The sequence below is a fragment of the Antechinus flavipes genome, chromosome 4 (genome assembly GCF_016432865.1).
Source record: "Antechinus flavipes isolate AdamAnt ecotype Samford, QLD, Australia chromosome 4, AdamAnt_v2, whole genome shotgun sequence".
In the NCBI taxonomy this organism is placed as follows: domain Eukaryota; kingdom Metazoa; phylum Chordata; class Mammalia; order Dasyuromorphia; family Dasyuridae; genus Antechinus; species Antechinus flavipes.
The window spans coordinates 190,422,214-190,448,493 of record NC_067401.1 but is presented as its reverse complement, the minus strand read 5'-3'; the positions used below and the strand labels follow the sequence as shown (position 1 = coordinate 190,448,493).

General features: G+C 41.4%; 1 protein-coding gene across 50 annotated transcripts in view; it reads left to right on the top strand.

Moving 5' to 3' along the window:
- Window positions 1-26,280, top strand: part of TNXB (tenascin XB) — a 64,827-nt gene that overhangs the window by 18,577 nt on the left and 19,970 nt on the right. For 10 of the 50 annotated variants that reach the window (XM_051996312.1, XM_051996288.1, XM_051996277.1 and 7 more), the window contains 14 exons: window positions 2,719-3,003; window positions 4,949-5,221; window positions 10,102-10,431; window positions 12,809-13,135; window positions 13,632-13,958; window positions 14,472-14,804; window positions 15,804-16,130; window positions 16,637-16,963; window positions 17,470-17,796; window positions 18,958-19,290; window positions 20,288-20,614; window positions 21,128-21,460; window positions 23,149-23,475; window positions 23,982-24,308. In XM_051996312.1, the coding sequence (XP_051852272.1) occupies window positions 2,719-3,003; window positions 4,949-5,221; window positions 10,102-10,431; window positions 12,809-13,135; window positions 13,632-13,958; window positions 14,472-14,804; window positions 15,804-16,130; window positions 16,637-16,963; window positions 17,470-17,796; window positions 18,958-19,290; window positions 20,288-20,614; window positions 21,128-21,460; window positions 23,149-23,475; window positions 23,982-24,308 (4,503 nt within the window). The remainder of the gene's footprint in view (window positions 1-2,718; window positions 3,004-4,948; window positions 5,222-10,101; window positions 10,432-12,808; window positions 13,136-13,631; window positions 13,959-14,471; window positions 14,805-15,803; window positions 16,131-16,636; window positions 16,964-17,469; window positions 17,797-18,957; window positions 19,291-20,287; window positions 20,615-21,127; window positions 21,461-23,148; window positions 23,476-23,981; window positions 24,309-26,280) is intronic. The other 40 variants (XM_051996292.1, XM_051996275.1, XM_051996295.1 and 37 more) reach the window with 31 other exon arrangements.

Genomic DNA, 26,280 nt, shown 5'->3' with positions numbered 1-26,280 from the left:
GCTTTGGAAATTCACAGTCTCATTTTTTTGTCTTGCTCTGTCTTAGCCCCAAGAAACTCTCCTCTCCTCCCTCCAGGTACAAAGGAAGGTCCCTAAAACTCTTGGGGAGTCCTGTCTTTGAGACTTAGCTGGGAGATTTGACTTTAGCTTCTCTAAGCCTCTTGTGGACAGTCACCTAAGGTCCCTTTAACTCCTTTGTGATTCAATATAAATATAAGGATGGAAAACTCTAGGCAAGTGCCTTTTGAAGGAAACCAAAATGAAATCAATATCTCTGACTTAGAGCCCAACAAAACATATAAAATGAATTTCCATAGGCTCCATAGCAAACATTGTATAGATCTCTTTCTGTGGTTGCTATCCCAGGTAAATAAGAATAGATTAAGACTTCCTCTTTCTATGGGCCCCTTACTTCCTTTGATTCTGGCTCTTTTTTCTCTATTCTGTCCTGGCTCCTTGTCCAGGAAAGTCCTAGAGCCCAGGAAATTCTTCAGTCATGCTCTGTTTCTGTATTTTTTATCATTTGTACTTCCTCAGCTCTGACATCAAACTCTCCACACCTTCCTGATCTACTCTCTTCCTCTTCTTTCTCCTCCTCTCCTATTTTCAGGACTCCTTAACAAAGTCATCCTTTTCTGAATTCTAATTTTGATCACATCTTTACTTCTCAGTACAGAATACTACTCACTTCCTCCATATTTGTGGGAGTTGACTTCCCCCGAAATCTATCCAGTTCATTCCTCCTTAGCTTTTCCCCATTATATCCTCATCTTTCTTCCATTTTCTTTTGAGATTCCTAACAAATTCATTGACTCTTCTGTTTCTCAGGGATTTACTGTTTCTCTATCTCTAGACACAATTAAAACCCTGGTTCACTCCCAATCACCTCCTTGTGTCTGGTTTCTATTGCCTTTTCTCTAGTCCTCACTTTTTCACATTCCCTTCTCTCCACCTTATTTCCTCACATATTCTTGTTGGCTTGTCCAAAAGATCCAAGAAAGGTCATGAAATTGAATTTCCCAGAATGTTTTACAGTAGATTGGAATATTCTTTTGTCTTGATTTATAACCAGTTTGGATTGTATTTAAGGTAATGGGGATAAACGGGAGACAGAGAGAAAAAGATTATTTTTAGAAGGACCTATCAGAGTCTGAACTTGCTTGGTTAATTTCAAGATTCTTTTCAAATTCCTCACTCCCATCTTTTCCTCAGTATATTTTGCCTGCTTTAGTTGACTTGTGGAATCTTTTTGTTCCTATTCTATATTTCTTCCCTCATTTTTCCTTGTTCTGTCTTTTCTTTTCTCCAAAATTACATTTCCTTTTGTTTCTTAAATTTTACTTCTACCCTGTCCTTGTCTTTTTTTCACAACATCACTTTTCCACTAACTTCTCTTCTCTTGTTCTGATCTAACTTCTTATTTGCCTTTTAGAGAATCTAGAGGAAGATTTTTCACTCACATAGACTATAGCATCTCCCTCCTTCCCCTGAGACAGATACTTATTATAACTTCTCAGGGCAACAGCTTCACAAAGGCAGAGGTCCTACTATATGGATTATGTATAAGAAATAGGGCCAGCTTTAACAGTAGATAGGTAAATATTTGAGGGGTCAGGAAAGGTCCCCTGTCCCACATAACTCCTACTTTGAAGAAGGGAATTCTACTTTTTAGCAAATATAATTCAAATACCTGTGTAGATAGTAGAATTTTAAGTCCCATAGAATGAATGATTTTTTCAGGCTCTTGATTGTAGGAAGCAGTTTGAAAGAATCCAAAGGAAAGAGGGCATTGAAAGAAGAATGAGTATGAAGGCATATTATTGGTCAATTCTGGTCTGGTCCTAGTTGCTTAGAGAAGGTTAGGTTATAGTTCACTTATTTGACCTCACAGTTACCCTTCCTGCCATTCCTATCTTTGTATTTAGCTTCTAGGCATGTCCTGAATTCCTTGAGATATAGTGGAAACATCATTGGATTTGGAGTCAGAAGACTTGAGCTTGGAGTTTAGCTCTTTTACATATATCTGTTTGACCTTGAACAAGTCACTTGAATTGGATAGGACCTTAGAGTCATCTTCATTTTACAGAAGACATCACTAAAGCAGAGAAAGGTGTCTAAGAAAGATCTTGTCCAAGATTCCATAGATATTAAGTAAAGGATCCTTCATCCCATCCTAGATTAAAAGTCTCCATGGAAGTCTTATCCTTGATCCAATTCTCCTTGACTTATTTCTGTTATCTGAAGTATATTTTCTAGCTAATGATTATTATTTTAAAGGTAAATGGGCCTTAGTGTCACTAAGTGACACTAAGTCATATGGACTGTTTCATGGTGGACACCATCTTTCCATCTTTCTCCTCTGAAGTCTTTCTGAATTGCTCTCAGTTCCTTTCAAGGGTAAGATATAAACTTTTTGGATTCTTTCCTTTTCAAAACTTAACCTTTCTTTGGATAACTTAATTTCTGTTTTCTTAGCTCCAGACTTCTTTGCTGAATAGAGATGACTGGTTCTTTGCTCAATGACTGAACAAACTTTTTCTGGCTTAGTTGCCAGCTCTATCCAGTTTTTCAGCTTCTCTTTGATGACCCATCATTAGGTGTCTTGCCCATGCAATGAATTTTATAATATAATTATTTTAAAGATCTAGTAAAAAAAAAAATCAACACAATTTCCACTAAAGGAAAAAAAAAGTCCAATAGTTTCTATTTCTGTTACAGCTCCACTGGACACTGAGAGCCCCAAACCTCGAGTTGGGAAGTTGATAGTGACAGATGTGACTCAGAATTCCCTGCGTCTCCTCTGGACTATCCTTGAGGGAAAGTTTGACTCCTTTGTAGTCCAATATAAAGACAAGGATGGACAACCCCAAGTGGTGCCTGTTGAGGCTGGCCAAAATGAAGTTACCATCTCTGACCTGCAGCCCTCCCGGAAGTACAAGATGAATCTCTATGGACTTCTAGGCAAACAAAGGGTGGGCCCTCTTTCTGTGATTGTTACAACAGGTAAGCAAAAATGGCCCACTTACCTCCATTCTTATTTCCTAATTCTCACCATCTCCCCTTCTCACAAACTGTTTTTTTAGTCTCCTTTATCTCTTTAGTCCTCTGCTTATCCTGTACTCTCCCAGAGTCTGAATCAAAGCAAAGAATTCTTTGTTCTTCAGGAAAAGTAAATCCATCCTTCCTAAAGCTATCTCATTCTGCTAGCTTTTTCTAGGCAGAATGACTTCTCCTTGCCAAATCAGAAGTCCCTTAACCATCTAACCCAAAATCTACCTAAAGCCAACTTGGTACATTTCTTGGTGATTTAATGCAGCTAGTTCTTTTTTTTTTTTTTTTTTTTTAACCATGTAGAATTTTTAATTTTTATTTATTTTATTTTTTTAATAACTTTTTATTGATAGAACCCATGCCAGGGTAATTTTTTTACAGCATTATCCCTTGCATTCACTTCTGTTCCGATTTTTCCCCTCCCTCCCTCCACCCCCTCCCCTAGATGGCAAGCAGTCCTTTACATGTTGAATAGGTTACAGTATATCCTAGATACAATATATGTGTGCAGAACTGAACAGTCTTCTTGTTGCACAGGGAGAATTGAATTCAGAAGGTATAAATAATCCAGGAAGAAAAACAAAAATGCAATCAGTTTATATTCATTTCCCAGTGTTCTTTCTTTGGGTGTAGCTGCTTTTGTCCATCTTTGATCTGAATTAACTCTCTTTATTGAAGAGATCCACTTCCATCAGAATATATCCTCAAACAGTATCGTTGTTGAGGTATAGAATGATCTCCGGGTTCTGCTCGTTTCACTTAACATCAGTTCATGTAAGTCTCGCCAGTCTTCTCTGTATTCATCCTGCTGGTCATTCCTTACAGAACAATAATATTCCATAACGTTCATATACCACAATTTACCCAACCATTCTCCAATTGATGGGCTTCCATTCATTTTCCAACTTCTAGCCACTACAAACAGGGCTGCCACAAACATTCTTGGCACATACAGGTCCCTTTCCTTTCTTTAGTATCTCTTTGGGGTAGAAGCCCAGTAGAAACACTGCTGGATCAAAGGGTATGCACAGTTTGATAACTTTTTGAGCATAGTTCCAAATTGCTCTCCAGAATGGCTGTTCACAATTCCACCAACAATGTATCAGTGTCCCTGTTTTCCCACATCCCCTCCAACATTCCCCATTATCTTTCCCTGTCATTCTAGCCAATCTGACAGGTGTGTAGTGGTATCTCAGAGTTGTCTTAATTTGCATTTCTCTGATTAATAATGATTTGGAGCATATTTTCACATGTCTATAAATAGTTTCAGTTTCTTCGTCTGAGAATTGTCTGTTCATTTATCAATTGGAGAATGGTTTGATTTCTTATAAATTAGAGTCAATTCTCTATATATTTTGGAAATGAGGCCTTTATCAGAACCTTTGATTGTAAAAATGTTTTCCCAATTTATTGTTTCCCTTCTAATCTTGTCTGCATTTGTTTTGTTTGTATAAAAACTTTTCAATTTGATATAATCAAAATTTTCTATTTTGTGGTCAATAGTGATCTCTAGTTCTTTTTTGGTCATAAATTCCTCCCTCTTCCACAGGTCTAATGCAGCTAGTTCTTGCACTCTTCCTTGTGATCTTTTGAGGCTTGGAAGTATTTAAGGCATCCCTTGTGGATATTTTTTGGGGTCAAATAATCTATGTTCTTTTAATCTCTTTAAAGCATATTGAACCTCTATTTTTCATTGTTTTCTGGCTCTCTTCCAGGCATTTCCTTTCTTCCAAACTAGTCTCTACTCCTATTTCATGTCTTTTTCTTGGTTGACTTATCCTTTCCACCTCCCATACCATCTTAGGAAAATTTAATTTGTTCTTCAATGAGAGACTACTAGTGACTTTTACCTTCTATTTCAGGGTGTAACCATTTTTTCTTTCTTTTCTTATTACAGACCCATTTTCTGTAGAGCCTCATCTGGGAGAGGTGACAGTAACAGATGTGACCCCAGACTCCCTGCGCCTCTCCTGGACTACTAAGGGCGAGTTTGACTCCTTTGAGATTCAATATAAGGATAAGGATGGGCAGCCAAAGGTGGTGTCTACAGATGGCACTCAGAATGAGGTTACTATATCTAACCTAGAACACTCACGGAAGTACAAGTTCCTTCTCTTTGGTAACAAAGATGGCAAACACCAAGGGCCCATTTCTGTTGAAGCAAAGACTGGTGAGTCAGAAGAACCAGCCCTTATCAATACTGCTTCCCTACCATTTCTTTCTATTTCTTTCTGTATTTGGTCTCTTTTCATTTCTATGGTTACTATACAACCACCCCTTCCTTTCCTATACATTTTATTTCTTTTAAAGCAATGGTTCTCAAATTTTTGATCTCAGGATCACTTTAGATTCTTAAAAATTATTGATATTCTCAAAAAGCTTTTGCTTATGTGAATAATATCTGCCAATATCTATTTGATTTTATTTATTTAATATTGAAGTTTAAAATATTGAGTCATTAAAAATAACAAACCCATTTCACGTTAACATAAATAACATTATTATAGACAAGGATAGTAGTATAATATAATGATATATAGTAAATACAATAAAGTATTGTATATTATAGTAAAATATAGTAGCTGCAGAGGAAGTCTCTGGCTCTGCTGAAGCTAGGGATCTAGTGAAACTTTCAGGGCCCCCTTGTTTCCCTTGCCCTTCTGTTTCCTTTCTCTTTGAGCTGTCTGTCAGTCCCATCTCTAGCTACTCAGAGGCCAATACCTCCCCTCTTCCTCCCACGCTCACATCTTCCTGCTTCCCTCCTCCTCCCTTCCACTGGGCTTTGGAAACTGGGAACCAAAAGAAATGGAAGGCTTGCTGCCCAGGCCAGATGTCTCCCCTTTCCTGGGGCTCTGGCCAGTCCCTCCCCCACCCCGGAGGCTCTCAATAGCCACCAAAAATTCAACAATAAAAATTCCGTCAACTCCCCCAGTATCCAGGAACATAGCTCACCAACTCTACCAGGTTCCAAGATTCTCCTCCTAAAAGACAGTTTCCCTAGTTGGCCCTTTCCTTCCCACCGCTACCACCTCCTTCTCCCCTCCTATCCCCACAAATTAATTCCCTATGCATCTTCAAAAATAGATGCAACTGCGCTCCCAGCTGGCCTGCACTGGATTCTCAGATTCCCAGGGTCCAAATAGGCCAGTTCTGACTCATCTTGGGACTTCTTGTTCTCTCAGCCTTTCTCAGTACCATAGGCAGTCAGAGGGGAGAGTCCTGGCAAAGAAAAATGGGGAGGAGGAGGCACTGAGGGAGGAAGAAGAAAGGCATAGAGAAAGCAAGACCCAGGGTGGAAAAGGAGCTAGCCCCACCTCCTGTCATTGGCAAGAAATATTGTGGTCTCTTCCTTTCTGTCGGTGCCACTTTTGGATGAGAGCCTGTGATTATCTCTCATTTTACCTGTTTGTATGCCTTAGAAAAGCTCAGGGCTTTCCTTTTTCCTAGTCATGCTTTTTCTTAATCCCTTGACTATAGAGACTTTCTCTAACCTTCTGCTCTAAGTCAGGCAATGTTGGCCTGCAGCCTCTACCTTTCCTGTTCTTTGAAATCATCCAGCCTCCTAGAGGCAATTCAGCCTCCTTTTTCACTTATCTCCAAGAATCCAGCAGCTTTAGGCCTCATAGCGACTCAACACCCATTAAAGCCTCACTTGGGAGAGAAACAGACAGCAGTGACTATGGCTGAGGATGCTATGCACTTACCATGGACTATCCAGCAGGGATCTTTGACTCCTTTGTGGGTTTGATACAAAGACAAGGATGGGCAGCCTCAAGTGGTGCTTGTGGAAGGGAACAGAAGGGAGTCTTTGTTTCTGGCCTAGAGCCATCTCATAAAATACAAGATGCTCCTCTATGGGGAAGCAGTTGGGCCCCATATCAACTATTGTTGTGAGAGGTGATTGGGAGTCAGAGAGGCGGCTGGCACTTCCCCCTCCATTTCTTCTGGCGCAGTAGTCTATGAACCTTCCTGTCATTCTTTGCTAGTTCCTCAACTCAGTGAATATGGTTTCTCTATCTCAATCTAGCTTCAAAAAAATAGTGGGGAACAAATATAAATAAAACATTGTCCTTGGCTCCTCCATGATGCTTATAATAAAAGAGGTGATATCAAACATGCATACTAGCAAACAAGCATAAAATAGGATGCCCAAAGTTCAAAAGAAGTATACTTACCATGGGAATTCATGAGACAGAAAGATCACTTCTGGTTGTGGGTATCAAGGGATGAGGGACTGATGAGTGTGGAAGCATTTGCAGGATTTTGAAAGGTGAACAGAATTTCGTAAGGAGAAATAGGTAGGGAAAGGCATTTTGGGCATCGAGAATGGTATGAACAAAATACTCAAAATGTTTTCAAAGGATGACAGATGGTCCTGTTTAATCTGACTGTGGGATGAGAAGATACGTGTGGAGAAGGAGTTTTGATCAAGATTCCAGAGGACTTTGAATGCCAGGCTCAGGAATTTGGACTTGAGTTTCTCTTCTCCCACATTGAATTCTGTGACTTTCCTGCTTCTATTTAGAGAAACATTGAGAGATTAGGGAAAAAAGCCCTTCACCAGAAGTCCACAGGAATCTCATTAGGATCATAGATTTAGGGCTGGAAGGGCCCTAACCTCACATATCTTATATGACAAATTTAATACAAACCCTTTCCTTCCCCTCTTCCCAATTTACCAAGGAAAAAACTAAGGCCTAGAAATCATGTACACAAAAAGTGATTAAGGCAAGATTTTGAACGCAGCCCCTTTTGGAGTCCTAGTTCTACCATTAGCTGTGTGTCTGTAGTTAAAGCACTTAATCTCTCTTAGCTTAATAAAGAGGTGGAAATAAGCAATTCACGCTGGAACTCCTGGATATTGTCAGTTGGTAAGAATGTTTGTCAGACACTGAATAAATAGGACTTATCAAAGTACAACACAAAGGCTTCTTAAATTGCATGCCATGACTGATTCTAGAAGCTATAGCTCTAGTGATGGATTGGAAAAATTACATTTGTAACAGCATTTGGCTTGTTGGGAACCAAGAAACTCCCAAGATTTCCCATAGAAACAGAATTGTAGGACATCAGCATGTAATGATATTTGTGTATGAGCACACAGGACTAAGGGTTGCTTATTTCTTCTTCTTATGTCCTTAAGAGAGATTACTCCTTGGACCATTCAAGGTTCATGGAACAGAGGGTCACAGAGAGGAACCTGAGTCTCCCAGCCTGCCATGCAGCAGATTTTGGATCAAGATGACTTGTTTTCTAATGTTTGAAGTTTCCCGGCATGATAGTGTGGGAGGCACTTACACATACTGTGTACAACTGGGAAAATTAGAATCCACATTTATTGGTTCAGAATTTATACTCTTAAGACAATGTGGAACATTACCCAGAACTATTTAGAACTGGAAATTGCATGCTTTCACCTCAACTCTGCATCCAGAATTTTCTGTTTCTGTCAAATGACCTTTTCATTTATCAGACACAGGTAATCAAGGTTTTAGGTATACAGAGTTTATGAGGCACACTCAGAATGAAAGATAAATGTGTTGAATTCTTCTATGGAGAATCCTTTGTCAAACCTTTTCCCAAGACTACTCTCGACTACCTCTTTGCTTTCTGATGCAGGTAGAGAGTAGGGAGTGGAGATGGGATAGAGGGTGGTTCTGAACTACATTCAAACATAGATCATAGAAAGAGAATAAAATAAGAGGAGAGACAGAGACAGAGAGAGTGTGTGTGTGTGTTTGTGTATTTGAGGTCCAGGTCTAGACCTCAGAGTATGAACAAGAAAGGTTGGTTAAGCACTGGGTTAGAGGTCATGACTGAAATATCCCAACAATAAGAAAAAAACTTCCTGACTCCATGTAAAAAACTCTAACCACTGTTCCACCTACCTTCTCTGATGATACTTTCTTCTTCTTGGTAGTAGGGTAATAGACTATAGGTGAGGAATGAGACATAGGTTGTCAGATGTGTTAATTAATGTGTTATCATTTTTTGCTTGACAATATTTCTTCTCCAAGCTTTCTGTGCTTTAGGGCCATAAATCCATTTGCTATTTCTCTCTGAGGACTGTGATTCCTCAAATCTGTTTAGATTTGGAGGGAAGATGATATACTCCACTTGAGGCAGGAAGAAAAGAAATAAAGGTTGTTTCTCAAAGAGGTTATGAGATAGTCTTCAGAGCTGTGGAGTTTTGTTTGCCTGGTGTGAAGTATGCCCTTCTACAGTTCACACTGGTGAACTACTACCATGTTCATGGTATATCAGGGCATCAGACAACAACCAAGGAGGCTCTGGAACTTCAATAGGCATAATTTGATTTTTTAAAAAAATAGATCAGTACTTTATTAATCACAACAGCATCTTATATGTATCTGACAAATAGCAATATACATATGTCATTCTACAGAACATAAAGTTTTGTCATACTTCACAAGGTGGAGAATAAGCTGAATTGGAGTCAGGAAGACCTGAGTTCAAAAGCTGTATGAACTTTGTTACGAACTTCCATCTGAATAGGCATAATTTCAATTGGTTCTCCAAAAACTGAGTCCTTAAGTCAGAAGAAAATCCCCTAGTTCCATGTACTAGATGTATATCTTTAAATTAAAAAAAATTATTGTAAATGCAATTATTCATAGTATTTATTGTAAATAAAAAATCTTATTAAATTTTTTTTCTACATTTCTGTCAATATCTCCCTACATAATAAAACTTTCTCCTATAAAAAAGAAATAGAATCAAGCAAAAAATGATAATACGTTTACATATCTAACAGCCATAGACAAAGGGAGAAGAGGGATTTCATTGTGAAAGGTCTTAGTTTTTTTTATTGACGTATGAAAGCTAAGAGGGAAAGGAGGGTGGGATGACATGGAAGGTTTGAAAAGAGCAGTCTCTGGGAGGAATTGGATAGAGAATCAATTAAGAAGGAATTAATTGACTCATACTTCATTTTGAGGCAAAGTTCCCAGTGCATTTGTAGAAGACAAATTTATATTTAAATTTATAGTCCCCAAACTTCAATTTTTCCTCTGTGTTTCTCTTTCCTAGCCCCACAAGATATGAATCACATCCCTGTGCCCACAATACTAGGAACTAAGGCTCCTGAGCCTACAGAGAAGCCTGAACTAGGGGAACTGACAGTGACAAGAGCCACCTCAGACTCACTGAAGCTCTCCTGGACCATCTCCCAGGGAGAGTTTGATTCCTTCACAATCCAGTACAAAGACAGGTATGAGAGACCCCAGATCATGCGCGTTGGGGGAGACCAGAATGAGGTCACTGTCTCTGAGCTGGAGCCTGACCACAGATACAAGATGAATCTCTATGGTTTCCATGATGGACAACGTGTGGGCCCAGTCTCTGTCATTGGAGTAACAGGTGAGTGAATGAGACTGGATCATCTTATAATGAGAATTCCTTTACTTCACATTGGTGATTGGCCTCATGTTTCTTACAATTGTGATGTCCAGTATGCTTGTTACTTCTTCCCATGACCCCTGTCTGTGGCCACAGTTCCCATTTGGTTTTATCCTATCTGTACAACAAGCATTACCAATTCTCTGGAACTGATGGAAAAAGCATCAGATTACTGAACAGCTGGAGGCTTTACTGATGTAATGTCTGTTTTTCTGGCTGCTCTCTATCCCATTAAGCTGCTCATTCTGGGGGTCTAAGTTTGCTCAGTTATTCAGAACATGTGTTGCCAACTGGCCAAACATGACTCCCTCCAATCCAATGTAAAGACTCCTCTAGATAACATCCTATGATTTACTAGCCGCCATACTCTTGGACCCAGTATATATGTACAGTGTAATATGTACAGTGACTAGAGTTTTTTACAAGGAGTCAGGAAATCCTGGGTTAAAATCTGCAAAACCTTGGACAAATTTCTTAACCTTTGTCTACGTTAGTTTTCTCATCAATAAAAGAGAGATAACTTCTTCCTGACAGCGTTGTTGTGACATTCAAATAAGATACTATTTGTAAAGTGCTTTGCAAAATTTAAAATACTATATAAATGCTATTTAGAAAGTCTTTTGTTTATGTAGCTATTATTGTTTTAAAATCTCATGGCAACAATCCAATCTAACTTATACATGAAACAGCCCTCTCCTCTGTGCCATCCCTAACAAGTTAGATTAGCCACCCTCCCTAGCAAAACCTTTAGGGATTTAGAATTCCTTGTCTCCCAAGGCCACTGTTTCCATTTTAAGACAGCTTTGGTTAGGGATTTATTTTCCTCTTCACAATTTCCACGTATTTCTTCCATTTTTGCCCCCTGGGTCCAGGTGTATGAATATTCTTTGGATACTTAAGACCTTAATTATGTCTCTCCTACATCTTCCCTTCTTCAAGATATATATTCCCAGTACTTTGAACATATCAAGTATCAGAATGGATCTCTCCACTGCTCCCACTGTCCTAGTCAACCAACATTGGTTATCCTCACTTTTTTGTCATTCACTTTGCTAAACTGTGGTGCTTAGAAGTGAACAATATCTTCTGCATATGATCTGATCAGGGCAGAGTACAATGGGACTATCTACTCCCTGAACCTTATCCTTTTTCTAATGTACTCTCAGGAGTGAATTAGCTTTTTGGCCAATCACATCCCATTAGGGATTCATATAAAGTTTGATCTTTTTCACATTCATAGTTGTTCTCAAACCATTACCTGTCTTTACTTAATTTATTTTTTAATTAAAGTTATACGATTTTATTATTTACACATATAATTTTATCCTGATCTTGTTAGCCTATCATTCTAGCTCATTGAAATCTTTGGATTCTGAATTTGTTATTTAATGAGTGAGCTAAACTTTTCAGCTTTGCATCAACTACAAATTAAATGATCACACCAACTATTTTATCATCCAATTCACTGATAAAAATATTGAACAAAACAGGACCAAGGACAAGTCTCTTAAGTCATTCTGCTGGAAACCTCATTCAAGTTTATATTACTCTTATTTGAGTTTGATCATTCATAAACCTCCGAATACTCCATTATCAATGATATCATGAAAGAAAGACTTTAGTCAAATGCCTTGCTAAAATTTAGGCATGCCCATAACACATGATCTCACAGTTTAAAAACCTTATGAAAAATGAAACAGAGTTGGAATGGTGTAACCTGTTCTTTGTTTTCCCTTTGTCATTGTTCATAAACCATCCTTTTAGGACCAATTCTATAATTTTTTTCAGGAATCAACTAAGTTCACAGGTCTTCTTTCCCTTGTATCAAATGAGTACATTTCTTTCAGACTTCTTGGATTCTCTTGTAACTATTCACATTTCATTGACAAGAGGTCCTCAATCATATCCATCCAGTTCTTTTGATTCAGGAGGATATATAATTTAACAGGACCTGATGGCATGAATTCATTGAGAGAAACCAGATATTCTCTCAACATTTCTTCACTTTTAGTGGATTTCAATTACCTTGTAATCCTTGTTGATCTATGCTTCTCAATCTAAAGATTGGTTTCCTTCACAAATAAACAAAAATAAAAGAGATCCAGTATTTCTACTCTCATCCTTCATAGTCATTATTCTATCCATCTTCGGTGGCAACAGGTAGATCTTCCTTTGGCCTCCAGTATAGCTAGTACTAGGAAGAAAATCAAGGAATTCCTGCTACTATTTTCACATACATGAGAATCATACTCTGCTCACAAAAGGGACAGGGGACATAAGTAGTGGTGAACCCCTTCCCAAGGGTAACTTACTTTGTTTCCATATCTTTCCTTCATAGCCCCACATGAGGAAGAGACTCCGGCTCCCACAGTGCCAGCTACTGAGGCCTCTGAGCCCCCAGAGAAGCCTGAACTGGGAGACCTGACAGTGATAGGGGCCACACCAGACTCCCTAAAGCTCTCTTGGACCATCCCCCAGGGAGAGTTTGATTCTTTCACAATCCAGTACAAGGACAGGGATGGGAGACCCCAGATGGTGCGTGTTGGGGGAGACCAGAATGAGGTCACTGTCTCTGAGCTGGAGCCTGACCACAGATACAAGATAAATCTCTATGGTTTCCATGATGGACAACGTGTGGGCCCTGTCTCTGTCACTGGCAAAACTGGTAAGTGAGGGACAATCGAATCATCAGGGATGATATTCAGAATGAAAGCCTATTTGTCTTCCACTGGGGTCTGTATGTCCTGGGCCGTTGAAATTCCTGTGATTAGTTTGATTCCTCAGTTGAGGTGTCAAACTCCACAGACTCTCTAGCTCTCAGTGAAAATGAATGCAGATCATGGGAAAGCCAGAACTTCCACTGTTCTCTCCTTTGCTCAGGCGTCTCTTCCTGGGACTGCTCTCGCTTCCATCTTAGAAGCTCTGGACGTTCATGTGTCTCAGACACTGCTTTTGATCATGCAGGACTCCGTAGGGTCCGATGTAAAGATTTTAATTAAGGATATTCTGTGTTTGTCTGCGGGCCGCAAAATCTAGACATGAAATGGGAAAATTCCTTTCAACTTGTACAGAGATTAAATCCTTACAAAAAGGAACAGAGAGGTCACTATTAATGAAATCCCCATTTCCAATTTATCTTCTTTATGTGTTTCTCCTCCCAGCCTCACATGAGGAAGAGACCCCCGCTCCCACAGTGCCAGCTACTGAGGCCCCTGAGCCCCCAGAGAAGCCTGAACTGGGAGACCTGACAGTGATAGGGGCCACACCAGACTCCCTAAAGCTCTCTTGGACCATCCCCCAGGGAGAGTTTGATTCTTTCACAATCCAGTACAAGGACAAGGATGGGAGACCCCAGATCGTGCGTATTGGGGGAGACCAGAATGAGGTCACTGTCTCTGAGCTGGAGCCTGACCACAGATACAAGATGAATCTCTATGGTTTCCATGATGGACAACGTGTGGGCCCAGTCTCTGTCACTGGCAAAACTGGTAAGTGAGGGACAATCGAATCATCAGGGATGAGACTCCAGTCAGTCTATTTTCTTTCCATTTGAGTAAGTCCTTTGAAATATGACCAATGTGCCTATCACCTCTTTTTACATCTCTCGCCTCTTGCCACAATTCCCATTTTGCTTTTTCCTGCTTTAGTGAGGCTGACAAATGCTCTGGAGGAAAAGGGGGGAAAGGTTGGATCACTGGAGAGAAAATACTTTATTAGGATGATATCTACTGTCCTGATTTCTCTATCTCATTATACTATGTGTTCTGCAAGTCTGAAATTATACAGATTGCACGTTGAGACATTGGCCAGGTATGATTTCTCATACTCAATGGAAAGGCTTCTCTAGAATACATCCTGTGAATAAAATGGAGGAATTCCTTAGAGTCCCTGAACACATGAAGAACAAATGTGTCCTGCTCACATGAGGGCTAGAGGAAGCCACTGGTGGTTAAGCCCTTTCTAAGGCTGACTTAGTCTTTCTTCATGTCTGCCTTTCATAGATCAATATAAAGTGGTGGAAGAGATCCCCGCTCCCACAGTGCCAGCTACTGAGGCCCCTGAGCCCCCAGAGAAGCCTGAACTGGGAGACCTGACAGTGATAGGGGCCACACCAGACTCCCTAAAGCTCTCTTGGACCATCCCTCAGGGAGAGTTTGATTCTTTCACAATCCAGTACAAGGACAGGGATGGGAGACCCCAGATCGTGCGCATTGGGGGAGACCAGAATGAGGTCACTGTCTCTGAGCTGGAGCCTGACCACAGATACAAGATAAATCTCTATGGTTTCCATGATGGACAACGTGTGGGCCCTGTCTCTGTCACTGGCAAAACTGGTAAGTGAGGGACAATCGAATCATCAGGGATGATATTCAGAATGAAAACCTATTTGTCTTCCACTGGGGTTGACCTCCGTCTGTATGTCCTGGGCCGTTGAAATTCCTGTGATTAGTTTGATTCCTCAGTTGAGGTGTCAAACTCCATAGATTCTCTAACACTCAGTGAAAATGAATGCAGGTCATGGGAAAGCCAGAACTTCCACTGTTCTCTCCTTTGCTCAGGCGTCTCTTCCTGGGACTGCTCTCACTTCCATCTTAGAAGCTCTGGACGTTCATGTGTCTCAGACACTGCTTTTGATCATGCAGGACTCCATAGGGTCCGATGTAAAGATTTTAATTAAGGATATTCTGTGATTGTCTGCGGGCTGCAAAATCTAGACATGAAATGGGAAAATTCCTTTCAACTTGTACAGAGATTAAATCCTTACAAAAAGGAACAGAGAGGTCACTATTTTTTTTTTTTTAAATAACTTTTTATTGACAGAACCCATGCCAGGGTAATTTTTTACAGCATTTTCCCTTGCACTCACTTCTGTTCCGATTTTTCCCCTCCCTCCCTCGACCCCCTCCCCGAAGTGGCAAGGAGTCCTTTATATATTAAATAGGTTACAGTATATCCTAGATACAATATATGTGTGCAGAACCGAACAGTTCTCTTGTTGCACAGGGAGAATTGGATTCAGAAGGTATAAATAACCTGGGAAGAAAAACAAAAATGCAAGCAGTTTATATTCATTTCCCAGTGTTCTTTCTTTGGGTGTAGCTGCTTCTGTCCACCCTTGATCAGTTGAAACTGAATTAGCTCTCTTTATCGAAGAGATAAACTTCCATCAGAATACATCCTCAAACAGTATCGTTGTTGAGGTATATAATGATCTCCTGGTTCTGCTCATTTCACTTAGCATCAGTTCATGTAAGTATCGCCAGTCCCAGAGAGGTCACTATTAATGAAATCCCCATTTCCAATTTATCTTCTTTATGTGTTTTTCCTCCTAGCCTCACATGAGGAAGAGACCCCGGCTCCCACAGTGCCAGCTACTGAGGCTCCTGAGCCCCCAGAGAAGCCTGAACTGGGAGACCTGACAGTGATAGGGGCCACACCAGACTCCCTAAAGCTCTCTTGGACCATTCCCCAGGGAGAGTTTGATTCTTTCACAATCCAGTACAAGGACAGGGATGGGAGACCCCAGATCGTACGTGTTGGGGGAGACCAGAATGAGGTCACTGTCTCTGAGCTGGAGCCTGACCACAGATACAAGATAAATCTCTATGGTTTCCATGATGGACAACGTGTGGGCCCTGTCTCTGTCACTGGCAAAACTGGTAAGTGAGGGACAATCGAATCATTAGGGATGATATTCAGAATGAAAACCTATTTGTCTTCCACTGGGGTTGACCTCCGTCTGTTTGTCCTGGGCCATTGAAATTCCTGTGATTAGTTTGATTCCTCAGTTGAGGTGTCAAACTCCACAGACTCTCTAGCACTCAGTGAAAATGAATGCAGGTCATGGGAAAGCCAGAACTTCCACTTTTCTCTCCTTTGCTCAGGCGTCTCTTCCTGGGACTGCTCTCACTTCCATCTTAGAAGCTCTGGACGTTCATGTGTCTCAGATACTGCTTTTGATCATGCAGGACTCCGTAGGGTCCGATGTAAAGATTTTAATTAAGGATATTCTGTGATTGTCTGCGGGCCGCAAAATCTAGACATGAAATGGGAAAATTCCTTTCAACTTGTACAGAGTTAAAATCCTTACAAAAAGGAACAGAGAGGTCACTATTAATGAAATCCCCATTTCCAATTTATCTTCTTTATGTGTTTTTCCTCCTAGCCTCACATGAGGAAGAGACCCCGGCTCCCACAGTGCCAGCTACTGAGGCTCCTGAGCCCCCAGAGAAGCCTGAACTGGGAGACCTGACAGTGATAGGGGCCACACCAGACTCCCTAAAGCTCTCTTGGACCATTCCCCAGGGAGAGTTTGATTCTTTCACAATCCAGTACAAGGACAGGGATGGGAGACCCCAGATCGTACGTGTTGGGGGAGACCAGAATGAGGTCACTGTCTCTGAGCTGGAGCCTGACCACAGATACAAGATAAATCTCTATGGTTTCCATGATGGACAACGTGTGGGCCCTGTCTCTGTCACTGGCAAAACTGGTAAGTGAGGGACAATCGAATCATTAGGGATGATATTCAGAATGAAAACCTATTTGTCTTCCACTGGGGTTGACCTCCGTCTGTTTGTCCTGGGCCATTGAAATTCCTGTGATTAGTTTGATTCCTCAGTTGAGGTGTCAAACTCCACAGACTCTCTAGCACTCAGTGAAAATGAATGCAGGTCATGGGAAAGCCAGAACTTCCACTTTTCTCTCCTTTGCTCAGGCGTCTCTTCCTGGGACTGCTCTCACTTCCATCTTAGAAGCTCTGGACGTTCATGTGTCTCAGATACTGCTTTTGATCATGCAGGACTCCGTAGGGTCCGATGTAAAGATTTTAATTAAGGATATTCTGTGATTGTCTGCGGGCCGCAAAATCTAGACATGAAATGGGAAAATTCCTTTCAACTTGTACAGAGTTAAAATCCTTACAAAAAGGAACAGAGAGGTCACTATTAATGAAATCCCCATTTCCAATTTATCTTCTTTGTGTGTTTCTCCTCCCAGCCTCACATGAGGAAGAGACCCTCGCTCCCACAGTGCCAGCTACTGAGGCCCCTGAGCCTCCAGAGAAGCCTGAACTGGGAGACCTGACAGTGATAGGGGCCACACCAGACTCCCTAAAGCTCTCTTGGACCATCCCCCAGGGAGAGTTTGATTCTTTCACAATCCAGTACAAGGACAGGGATGGGAGACCCCAGATCGTGCGCATTGGGGGAGACCAGAATGAGGTCACTGTCTCTGAGCTGGAGCCTGACCACAGATACAAGATGAATCTCTATGGTTTCCATGATGGACAACGTGTGGGACCAGTCTCTGTCACTGGCAAAACTGGTAAGTGAGTGTGGTGTTCTTTTCCTTCTTTAAAATAATATAAAGGTTCTCTCTGGGAGCGAGAGCAAGTTTCTCGGGGAGGTTTTCTGGAGGCAGCCTTAATTGCAATTCACATCAATAATTACCCCAAATACAGCCAGGTGATAAAAGTTCAGATCTTTTATTGTCTCCAATATAGCCCCGTTAGCTTAAAGGCCTCTCTCTCTGCTTGGTTCCAAGAGCTCTTGCAGCTTTGTCCTTTGCTTCTGCCTCTGCTTTCTTCAGCCTCCAGAGCCAGCACCAAGGTGAATCTGTCTTACCTCTGAGAGAGGGCTTCTGGCTCTCCCAGAGTGCTCTGTGTCTTCAGCCTCCAATTCCGCTCCACTCTCCATGTAATTCAGTTGAATTCTCTTGACTGGTTATATATGACTCTTCTGAGAGAATGGGATTATGGATTTCCTCCCAGAGTGCTCTCTGGCCCTAAGAGCTTCAAGGGAGGTGGAATTCCGATATCTCATATTAAACCCTGAAATCTCCCAACCGTGTGAACTCCAATGAGAAAAGATATGAACACAAGCATTGTATCAATTACATTGAGTTAACACTAGGATTCTAACACCTCCCTTGAGTTATCACCTTGTTTCAAGTTAAGTTAACACTAGGATTCCAACAAGTGAGGGACAATCGAATCATCAGGGATGAGACTCCAGTCAGTCTATTTTCTTTCCATTTGAGTAAGTCCTTTGAAATATGGCCAATGTGCCTATCACCTCTTTTTACATCTCTCGCCTTTTGCCACAATTCCCATTTTGCTTTTTCCTGCTTTAGTGAGGCTGACAAATGCTCTGGAGGAAAAGGGGGAAAAGGTTGGATCACTGGAGAGAAAATACTTTATTAGGATGATATCTACTGTCCTGATTTCTCTATCTCATTATACTATGTGTTCTGCAAGTCTGAAATTATACAGATTGCACGTTGAGACATTGGCCAGGTATGATTTCTCATACTCAATGGAAAGGCTTCTCTAGAATACATCCTGTGAATAAAATGGAGGAATTCCTTAGAGTCCCTGAACACATGAAGAACAAATGTGTCCTGCTCACATGAGGGCTAGAGGAAGCCACTGGTGGTTAAGCCCTTTCTAAGGCTGACTTAGTCTTTCTTCATGTCTGCCTTTCATAGATCAATATAAAGTGGTGGAAGAGACTCCCGCTCCCACAGTGCCAGCTACTGAGGCCCCTGAGCCCCCAGAGAAGCCTGAACTGGGAGACCTGACAGTGATAGGGGCCACACCAGACTCCCTAAAGCTCTCTTGGACCATCCCCCAGGGAGAGTTTGATTCTTTCACAATCCAGTACAAGGACAAGGATGGGAGACCCCAGATCGTGCGCGTTGGGGGAGACCAGAATGAGGTCACTGTCTCTGAGCTGGAGCCTGACCACAGATACAAGATAAATCTCTATGGTTTCCATGATGGACAACGTGTGGGCCCTGTCTCTGTCACTGGCAAAACTGGTAAGTGAGGGACAATCGAATCATCAGGGATGATATTCAGAATGAAAGCCTATTTGACTTCCACTGGGGTTGACCTCCGTCTGTATGTCCTGGGCCGTTGAAATTCCTGTGATTAGTTTGATTCCTCAGTTGAGGTGTCAAACTCCACAGACTCTCTAGCTCTCAGTGAAAATGAATGCAGGTCATGGGAAAGCCAGAACTTCCACTGTTCTCTCCTTTGCTCAGGCGTCTCTTCCTGGGACTGCTCTCACTTCCATCTTAGAAGCTCTGGACGTTCATGTGTCTCAGACACTGCTTTTGATCATGCAGGACTCCGTAGGGTCCGATGTAAAGATTTTAATTAAGGATATTCTGTGATTGTCTGCAGACCGCAAAATCTAGACATGAAATGGGAAAATTCCTTTCAACTTGTACAGAGATTAAATCCTTACAAAAAGGAACAGAGAGGTCACTATTTTTTTTTTTAAACAACTTTTTATTGACAGAACCCATGCCAGGGTAATTTTTTACAGCATTATCCCTTGCATTCACTTCTGTTCCAATTTTTCCCCTCCCTCCCTCCACCCTCTCCCCCAGATGACAAGCAGTCCTTTACATGTTGAATAGGTTACAGTATATCCTAGATACAATATATGTGTGCAGAACCGAACAGTTCTCTTGTTGCACAGGGAGAATTGGATTCAGAAGGTATAAATAACCCGGGAAGAAAAACAAAAATTCAAGCAGTTTATATTCATTTCCCAGTGTTCTTTCTTTGGGTGTAGCTGCTTCTGTCCACCCTTGATCAGTTGAAACTGAATTAGCTCTCTTTATCGAAGAGATCCACTTCCATCAGAATACATCCTCAAACAGTATCGTTGTTGAGGTATATAATGATCTCCTGGTTCTGCTCATTTCACTTAGCATCAGTTCATGTAAGTCTCACCAGTCCCAGAGAGGTCACTATTAATGAAATCTCCATTTCCAATTTATCTTCTTTATGTGTTTTTCCTCCTAGCCTCACATGAGGAAGAGACCCCCGCTCCCACAGTGCCAGCTACTGAGGCTCCTGAGCCCCCAGAGAAGCCTGAACTGGGAGACCTGACAGTGATAGGGGCCACACCAGACTCCCTAAAGCTCTCTTGGACCATCCCCCAGGGAGAGTTTGATTCTTTCACAATCCAGTACAAGGACAGGGATGGGAGACCCCAGATCGTGCGTATTGGGGGAGACCAGAATGAGGTCACTGTCTCTGAGCTGGAGCCTGACCACAGATACAAGATGAATCTCTATGGTTTCCATGATGGACAACGTGTGGGCCCAGTCTCTGTCACTGGCAAAACTGGTAAGTGAAGGACAATCGAATCATCAGGGATGAGACTCCAGTCAGTCTATTTTCTTTCCATTTGAGTAAGTCCTTTGAAATATGACCAATGTGCCTATCACCTCTTTTTACATCTCTCGCCTCTTGCCACAATTCCCATTTTGCTTTTTCCTGCTTTAGTGAGGCTGACAAATGCTCTGGAGGAAAAGGGGGGAAAGGTTGGATCACTGGAGAGAAAATACTTTATTAGGATGATATCTACTGTCCTGATTTCTCTATCTCATTATACTATGTGTTCTGCAAGTCTGAAATTATACAGATTGCACGTTGAGACATTGGCCAGGTATGATTTCTCATACTTAATGGAAAGGCTTCTCTAGAATACATCCTGTGAATAAAATGGAGGAATTCCTTAGAGTCCCTGAACACATGAAGAACAAATGTGTCCTGCTCACATGAGGGCTAGAGGAAGCCACTGGTGGTTAAGCCCTTTCTAAGGCTGACTTAGTCTTTCTCCATGTCTGCCTTTCATAGATCAATATAAAGTGGTGGAAGAGACTCCCGCTCCCACAGTGCCAGCTACTGAGGCCCCTGAGCCCCCAGAGAAGCCTGAACTGGGAGACCTGACAGTGATAGGGGCCACACCAGACTCCCTAAAGCTCTCTTGGACCATCCCCCAGGGAGAGTTTGATTCTTTCACAATCCAGTACAAGGACAGGGATGGGAGACCCCAGATCGTGCGTGTTGGGGGAGACCAGAATGAGGTCACTGTCTCTGAGCTGGAGCCTGACCACAGATACAAGATAAATCTCTATGGTTTCCATGATGGACAACGTGTGGGCCCTGTCTCTGTCACTGGCAAAACTGGTAAGTGAGGGACAATCGAATCATCAGGGATGATATTCAGAATGAAAATCTATTTGTCTTCCACTGGGGTTGACCTCCGCCTGTATGTCCTGGGCCATTGAAATTCCTGTGGATTAGTTTGATTCCTCAGTTGAGGTGTCAAACTCCATACATTCTCTAGCACTCAGTGAAAATGAATGCAGGCCATGGGAAAGCCAGAACTTCCACTTTTCTCTCCTTTGCTCAGGCGTCTCTTCCTGGGACTGCTCTCACTTCCATCTTAGAAGCTCTGGACGTTCATGTGTCTCAGACACTGCTTTTGATCATGCAAGACTCCGTAGGGTCCGATGTAAAGATTTTAATTAAGGATATTCTGTGATTGTCTGCGGGCTGCAAAATCTAGACATGAAATGGGAAAATTCCTTTCAACTTGTACAGAGATTAAATCCTTACAAAAAGGAACAGAGAGGTCACTATTTTTTTTAAAAATAACTTTTTATTGACAGAACCCATGCCAGGGTAATTTTTTTTTCTTTCTTTCTTTTTTTAAATTTAAATTTTATTTTATTTAATAATAACTTTGTATTGACAGAATCCATGCCAGGGTAATTTTTTTACATTATCCCTTGCACTCGCTTATGTTTCGGTTTTTTCCTTTCCCTCCCTCCCCTCCTCCCCCCAAGATGGCAAGCAGTCCTATATATGTTAAATATGTTGCAGTATATCGTAGATACAATACATATTTGCAGAATCGAACAGTTCTCCCGTTGCACAGAGAGAATTAGATTCAGAAGGTAAAAATAACTCAGAAAGAAAATCAAAAATGCAAATAGTTCACATTCATTTCCCAGTGTTACTTCTTTGGGTGTAGCTGTTTCTGTCCATCATTTATCCATTGAAACTCAGTTAGGTCTCTTTGTCATAGAAATCCACTTCCATCAGAATACATCCTCATACAATATCGTTGTCAAAGTGTATAATGATCTCCTGATTCTGCTCATCTCACTTAGCATCAGTCCATGTAGGTCTCTCCAAGCCTCTCTGTATTCATCCTGCTGGTCATTCCTTACAGAGCAATAATATTCCATAACATTCATATACCACAATTTACCCAGCCATTCTCCAATTGATGGGCATCCATTCATTTTCCAGTTTCTAGCCACTACAAACAGGGCTGCCACAAACATTTTGGCACATACAGGTCTCCAGGGTAATTTTTTACAGCATTATCCCTTGCATTCACTTCTGTTCCAATTTTTCCCCTCCCTCCCTCTACCCCCTCCCCTAGATGGCAAGCAGTCCTTTACATGTTGAATAAGTTACAGTATATCCTAGATACAATATATGTGTGCAGAACTGAACAGTTCTCTTGTTGCACAGGGAGAATTGGATTCAGAAGGTATAAATAACCCGGGAAGAAAAACAAAAATGCAAGCAATTTATATTCATCTCCCAGTGTTCTTTCTTTGGGTGTAGCTGCTTCTGTCCACCCTTGATCAGTTGAAACTGAATTAGCTCTCTTTATCGAAGAGATAAACTTCCATCAGAATACATCCTCAAACAGTATCGTTGTTGAGGTATATAATGATCTCCTGGTTCTGCTCATTTCACTTAGCATCAGTTCATGTAAGTCTCACCAGTCCCAGAGAGGTCACTATTAATGAAATCCCCATTTCCAATTTATCTTCTTTATGTGTTTCTCCTCCTAGCCTCACATGAGGAAGAGACCCCGGCTCCCACAGTGCCAGCTACTGAGGCCCCTGAGCCCCCAGAGAAGCCTGAACTGGGAGACCTGACAGTGATAGGGGCCACACCAGACTCCCTAAAGCTCTCTTGGACCATCCCCCAGGGAGAGTTTGATTCTTTCACAATCCAGTACAAGGACAGGGATGGGAGACCCCAGATCGTGCGTGTTGGGGGAGACCAGAATGAGGTCACTGTCTCTGAGCTGGAGCCTGACCACAGATACAAGATAAATCTCTATGGTTTCCATGATGGACAACGTGTGGGCCCTGTCTCTGTCACTGGCAAAACTGGTAAGTGAGGGACAATCAAATCATCAGGGATGATATTCAGAATGAAAACCTATTTGTCTTCCATTGGGGTTGACCTCCGTCTGTATGTCCTGGGCCGTTGAAATTCCTGTGATTAGTTTGATTCCTCAGTTGAGGTGTCAAACTCCACAGACTCTCTAGCTCTCAGTGAAAATGAATGCAGGTCATGGGAAAGCCAGAACTTCCACTTTTCTCTCCTTTGCTCAGGCGTCTCTTCCTGGGACTGCTCTCACTTCCATCTTAGAAGCTCTGGACGTTCATGTGTCTCAGACACTGCTTTTGATCATGCAGGACTCCATAGGGTCCGATGTAAAGATTTTAATTAAGGATATTCTGTGATTGTCTGCAGACCGCAAAATCTAGACATGAAATGGGAAAATTCCTTTCAACTTGTACAGAGATTAAATCCTTACAAAAAGGAACAGAGAGGTCACTATTAATGAAATCCCCATTTCCAATTTATCTTCTTTATGTGTTTCTCCTCCCAGCCTCACATGAGGAAGATACCCCGGCTCCCACAGTGCCAGCTACTGAGGCCCCTGAGCCCCCAGAGAAGCCTGAACTGGGAGACCTGACAGTGATAGGGGCCACACCAGACTCCCTAAAGCTCTCTTGGACCATCCCCCAGGGAGAGTTTGATTCTTTCACAATCCAGTACAAGGACAGGGATGGGAGACCCCAGATGGTGCGTGTTGGGGGAGACCAGAATGAGGTCACTGTCTCTGAGCTGGAGCCTGACCACAGATACAAGATAAATCTCTATGGTTTCCATGATGGACAACGTGTGGGCCCTGTCTCTGTCACTGGCAAAACTGGTAAGTGAGGGACAATCGAATCATCAGGGATGATATTCAGAACGAAAACCTATTTGTCTTCCACTGGGGTTGACCTCCGTCTGTATGTCCTAGATCTTTGAAATTAGTGTGATCAGTTTGATTCTTTACCTGAGGTGTCAAACTCCAAAGACTCTCTAGCACTCAGTGAAAATGAAAGCAGATCATGGAAGAGCCAGAGACTCAGCAGTGCTCTTCTTTGAGTAGATCTGTCTTCCTGTGGCTGCTCCCAGTTCCTAGGAATTCTGGATGGTCATATTATCAGTCAATAATCACTTATCAAGCATCTACCAGTAAGCATTGTTCTAAGTGCTGAGAATACTAGGAAGGCAAAAAAAAATATTTCCTCTTTTCAAGAAGCTCACAATCTAATCGAGAAGACATGGATAAAACTAGGTACACATGAGCTATATATACCAGATAAATAGAAAATAATTAACAGAGGAAAGGCACCAGAATTAAGGGTAATTGAGAAAGGCTTTTGACAGGAGGTGGTATTTAACCTGTGACTTAAAAGAAGCTGAGAAGAGAGAGAATTCCAGGCTTGAGGCAATGCCATTTAAAATGCCCAAATTGAAGAGATGAATTATAAAAGGAACAGCAAGGATGCTATGTCACCAGATTGTAGAGGACATGAGCAGAGAGGAAATGTAAAAAGTTGGGAAACAGGAAAGGAGCAGGTTACAAAGGATTTTGAAAGCCAAACAAGATTCATATTTGTTCCTGAAGGTGACAGGGAGCCAACAGAGTTGATTGGGGAAGGGGGGAGAGGGGAGAAAAGGTGTTTGATATGATAATTAATAACTGAGAAAATAATCCAAGTAATATGATTTATTAGCCAAACAGGCATAGCAAATGAGTTAGTAGACTCCCTGGTTGGGTTTTTTTTTTTTTTTTTTTGGTCATCATCATCACCTATATTATTAATTTACCAGAGACACATAATCAGCTTTTTGCTTTAGGAAAATCACTTTGACACCTGAATGGAGAATGGACTGTAATGGAAAGAGATTTGAGATGGAAAGAAAAAACTGTTACAATAGTGTAAGCCTATATGAGGATGGTGGCAATGTCAGAAGAGAGAAGAAGGGATATGTTAAGAGATATTATGAAGATAAAAATCAACAGAATTATCAATGGGATAGGGGGGTAAGAGAAAATAATTAAGTATGACCCCTAGATTTTGAGTCTAGGATGATGATTTCCTCAACATTAATACAGAAAGTAAGAGGAGAGAGTTTGGGAGAAAGATACTAAATTCACCTTTGAATATATTGAGTTTAAGCTGTCTATGTCTAATGTCTAATAGGCAATTAGAGTTGCAAAATTGGAGGTCAGGAAAAAATTTAGGATTTAGATCTGAGGGTCATCTACATAGAGGTAATATTGAATCTATACAAGCTGATGAGATTGCCAAGTGAAATAACATAAAGGAAGAAAAATAGAGGGCATAGGACAGAACCTTGGAGGATATCCATATCAGTGGGCATAACCTGAAGGAAACTCTAGGAAGCAGCACTAAAAATAACCCACCAGATAATTAGGAAGAGAACAAGGATATGAAAATCTCGAGAGAAGAGAATATCAAAGTAAATGATCAACAGTGTCAAAGGCTGCAGTCAGGCCAAGAAGGATGAGGATTAAGAAAAGGTATTAGATTTGACAATTAAAAGAGAGAATTTTGAGAGGTAGATTTCAGTTAAATAAGGGAGTTGGAAACCAGATTGTAGAGAATTTCACACAGAATGAGAAGAAAGGTACCTTTATTTTATGGAAGTATCTATTGCAAATGGCCTTCTAAAGGTGTTTAGCCACAGAAGTCAGGAAAGAATGGGATTATAACAAAATGGATCAAGTGAAAATTTTTTGAGGATGGGAAAGATACATGTTGGCAGCTTTAGGGAAGTAACCAGTAGACAAGGAGAGGTTGAAGATTTGTGAAAGAGTGGGAGAA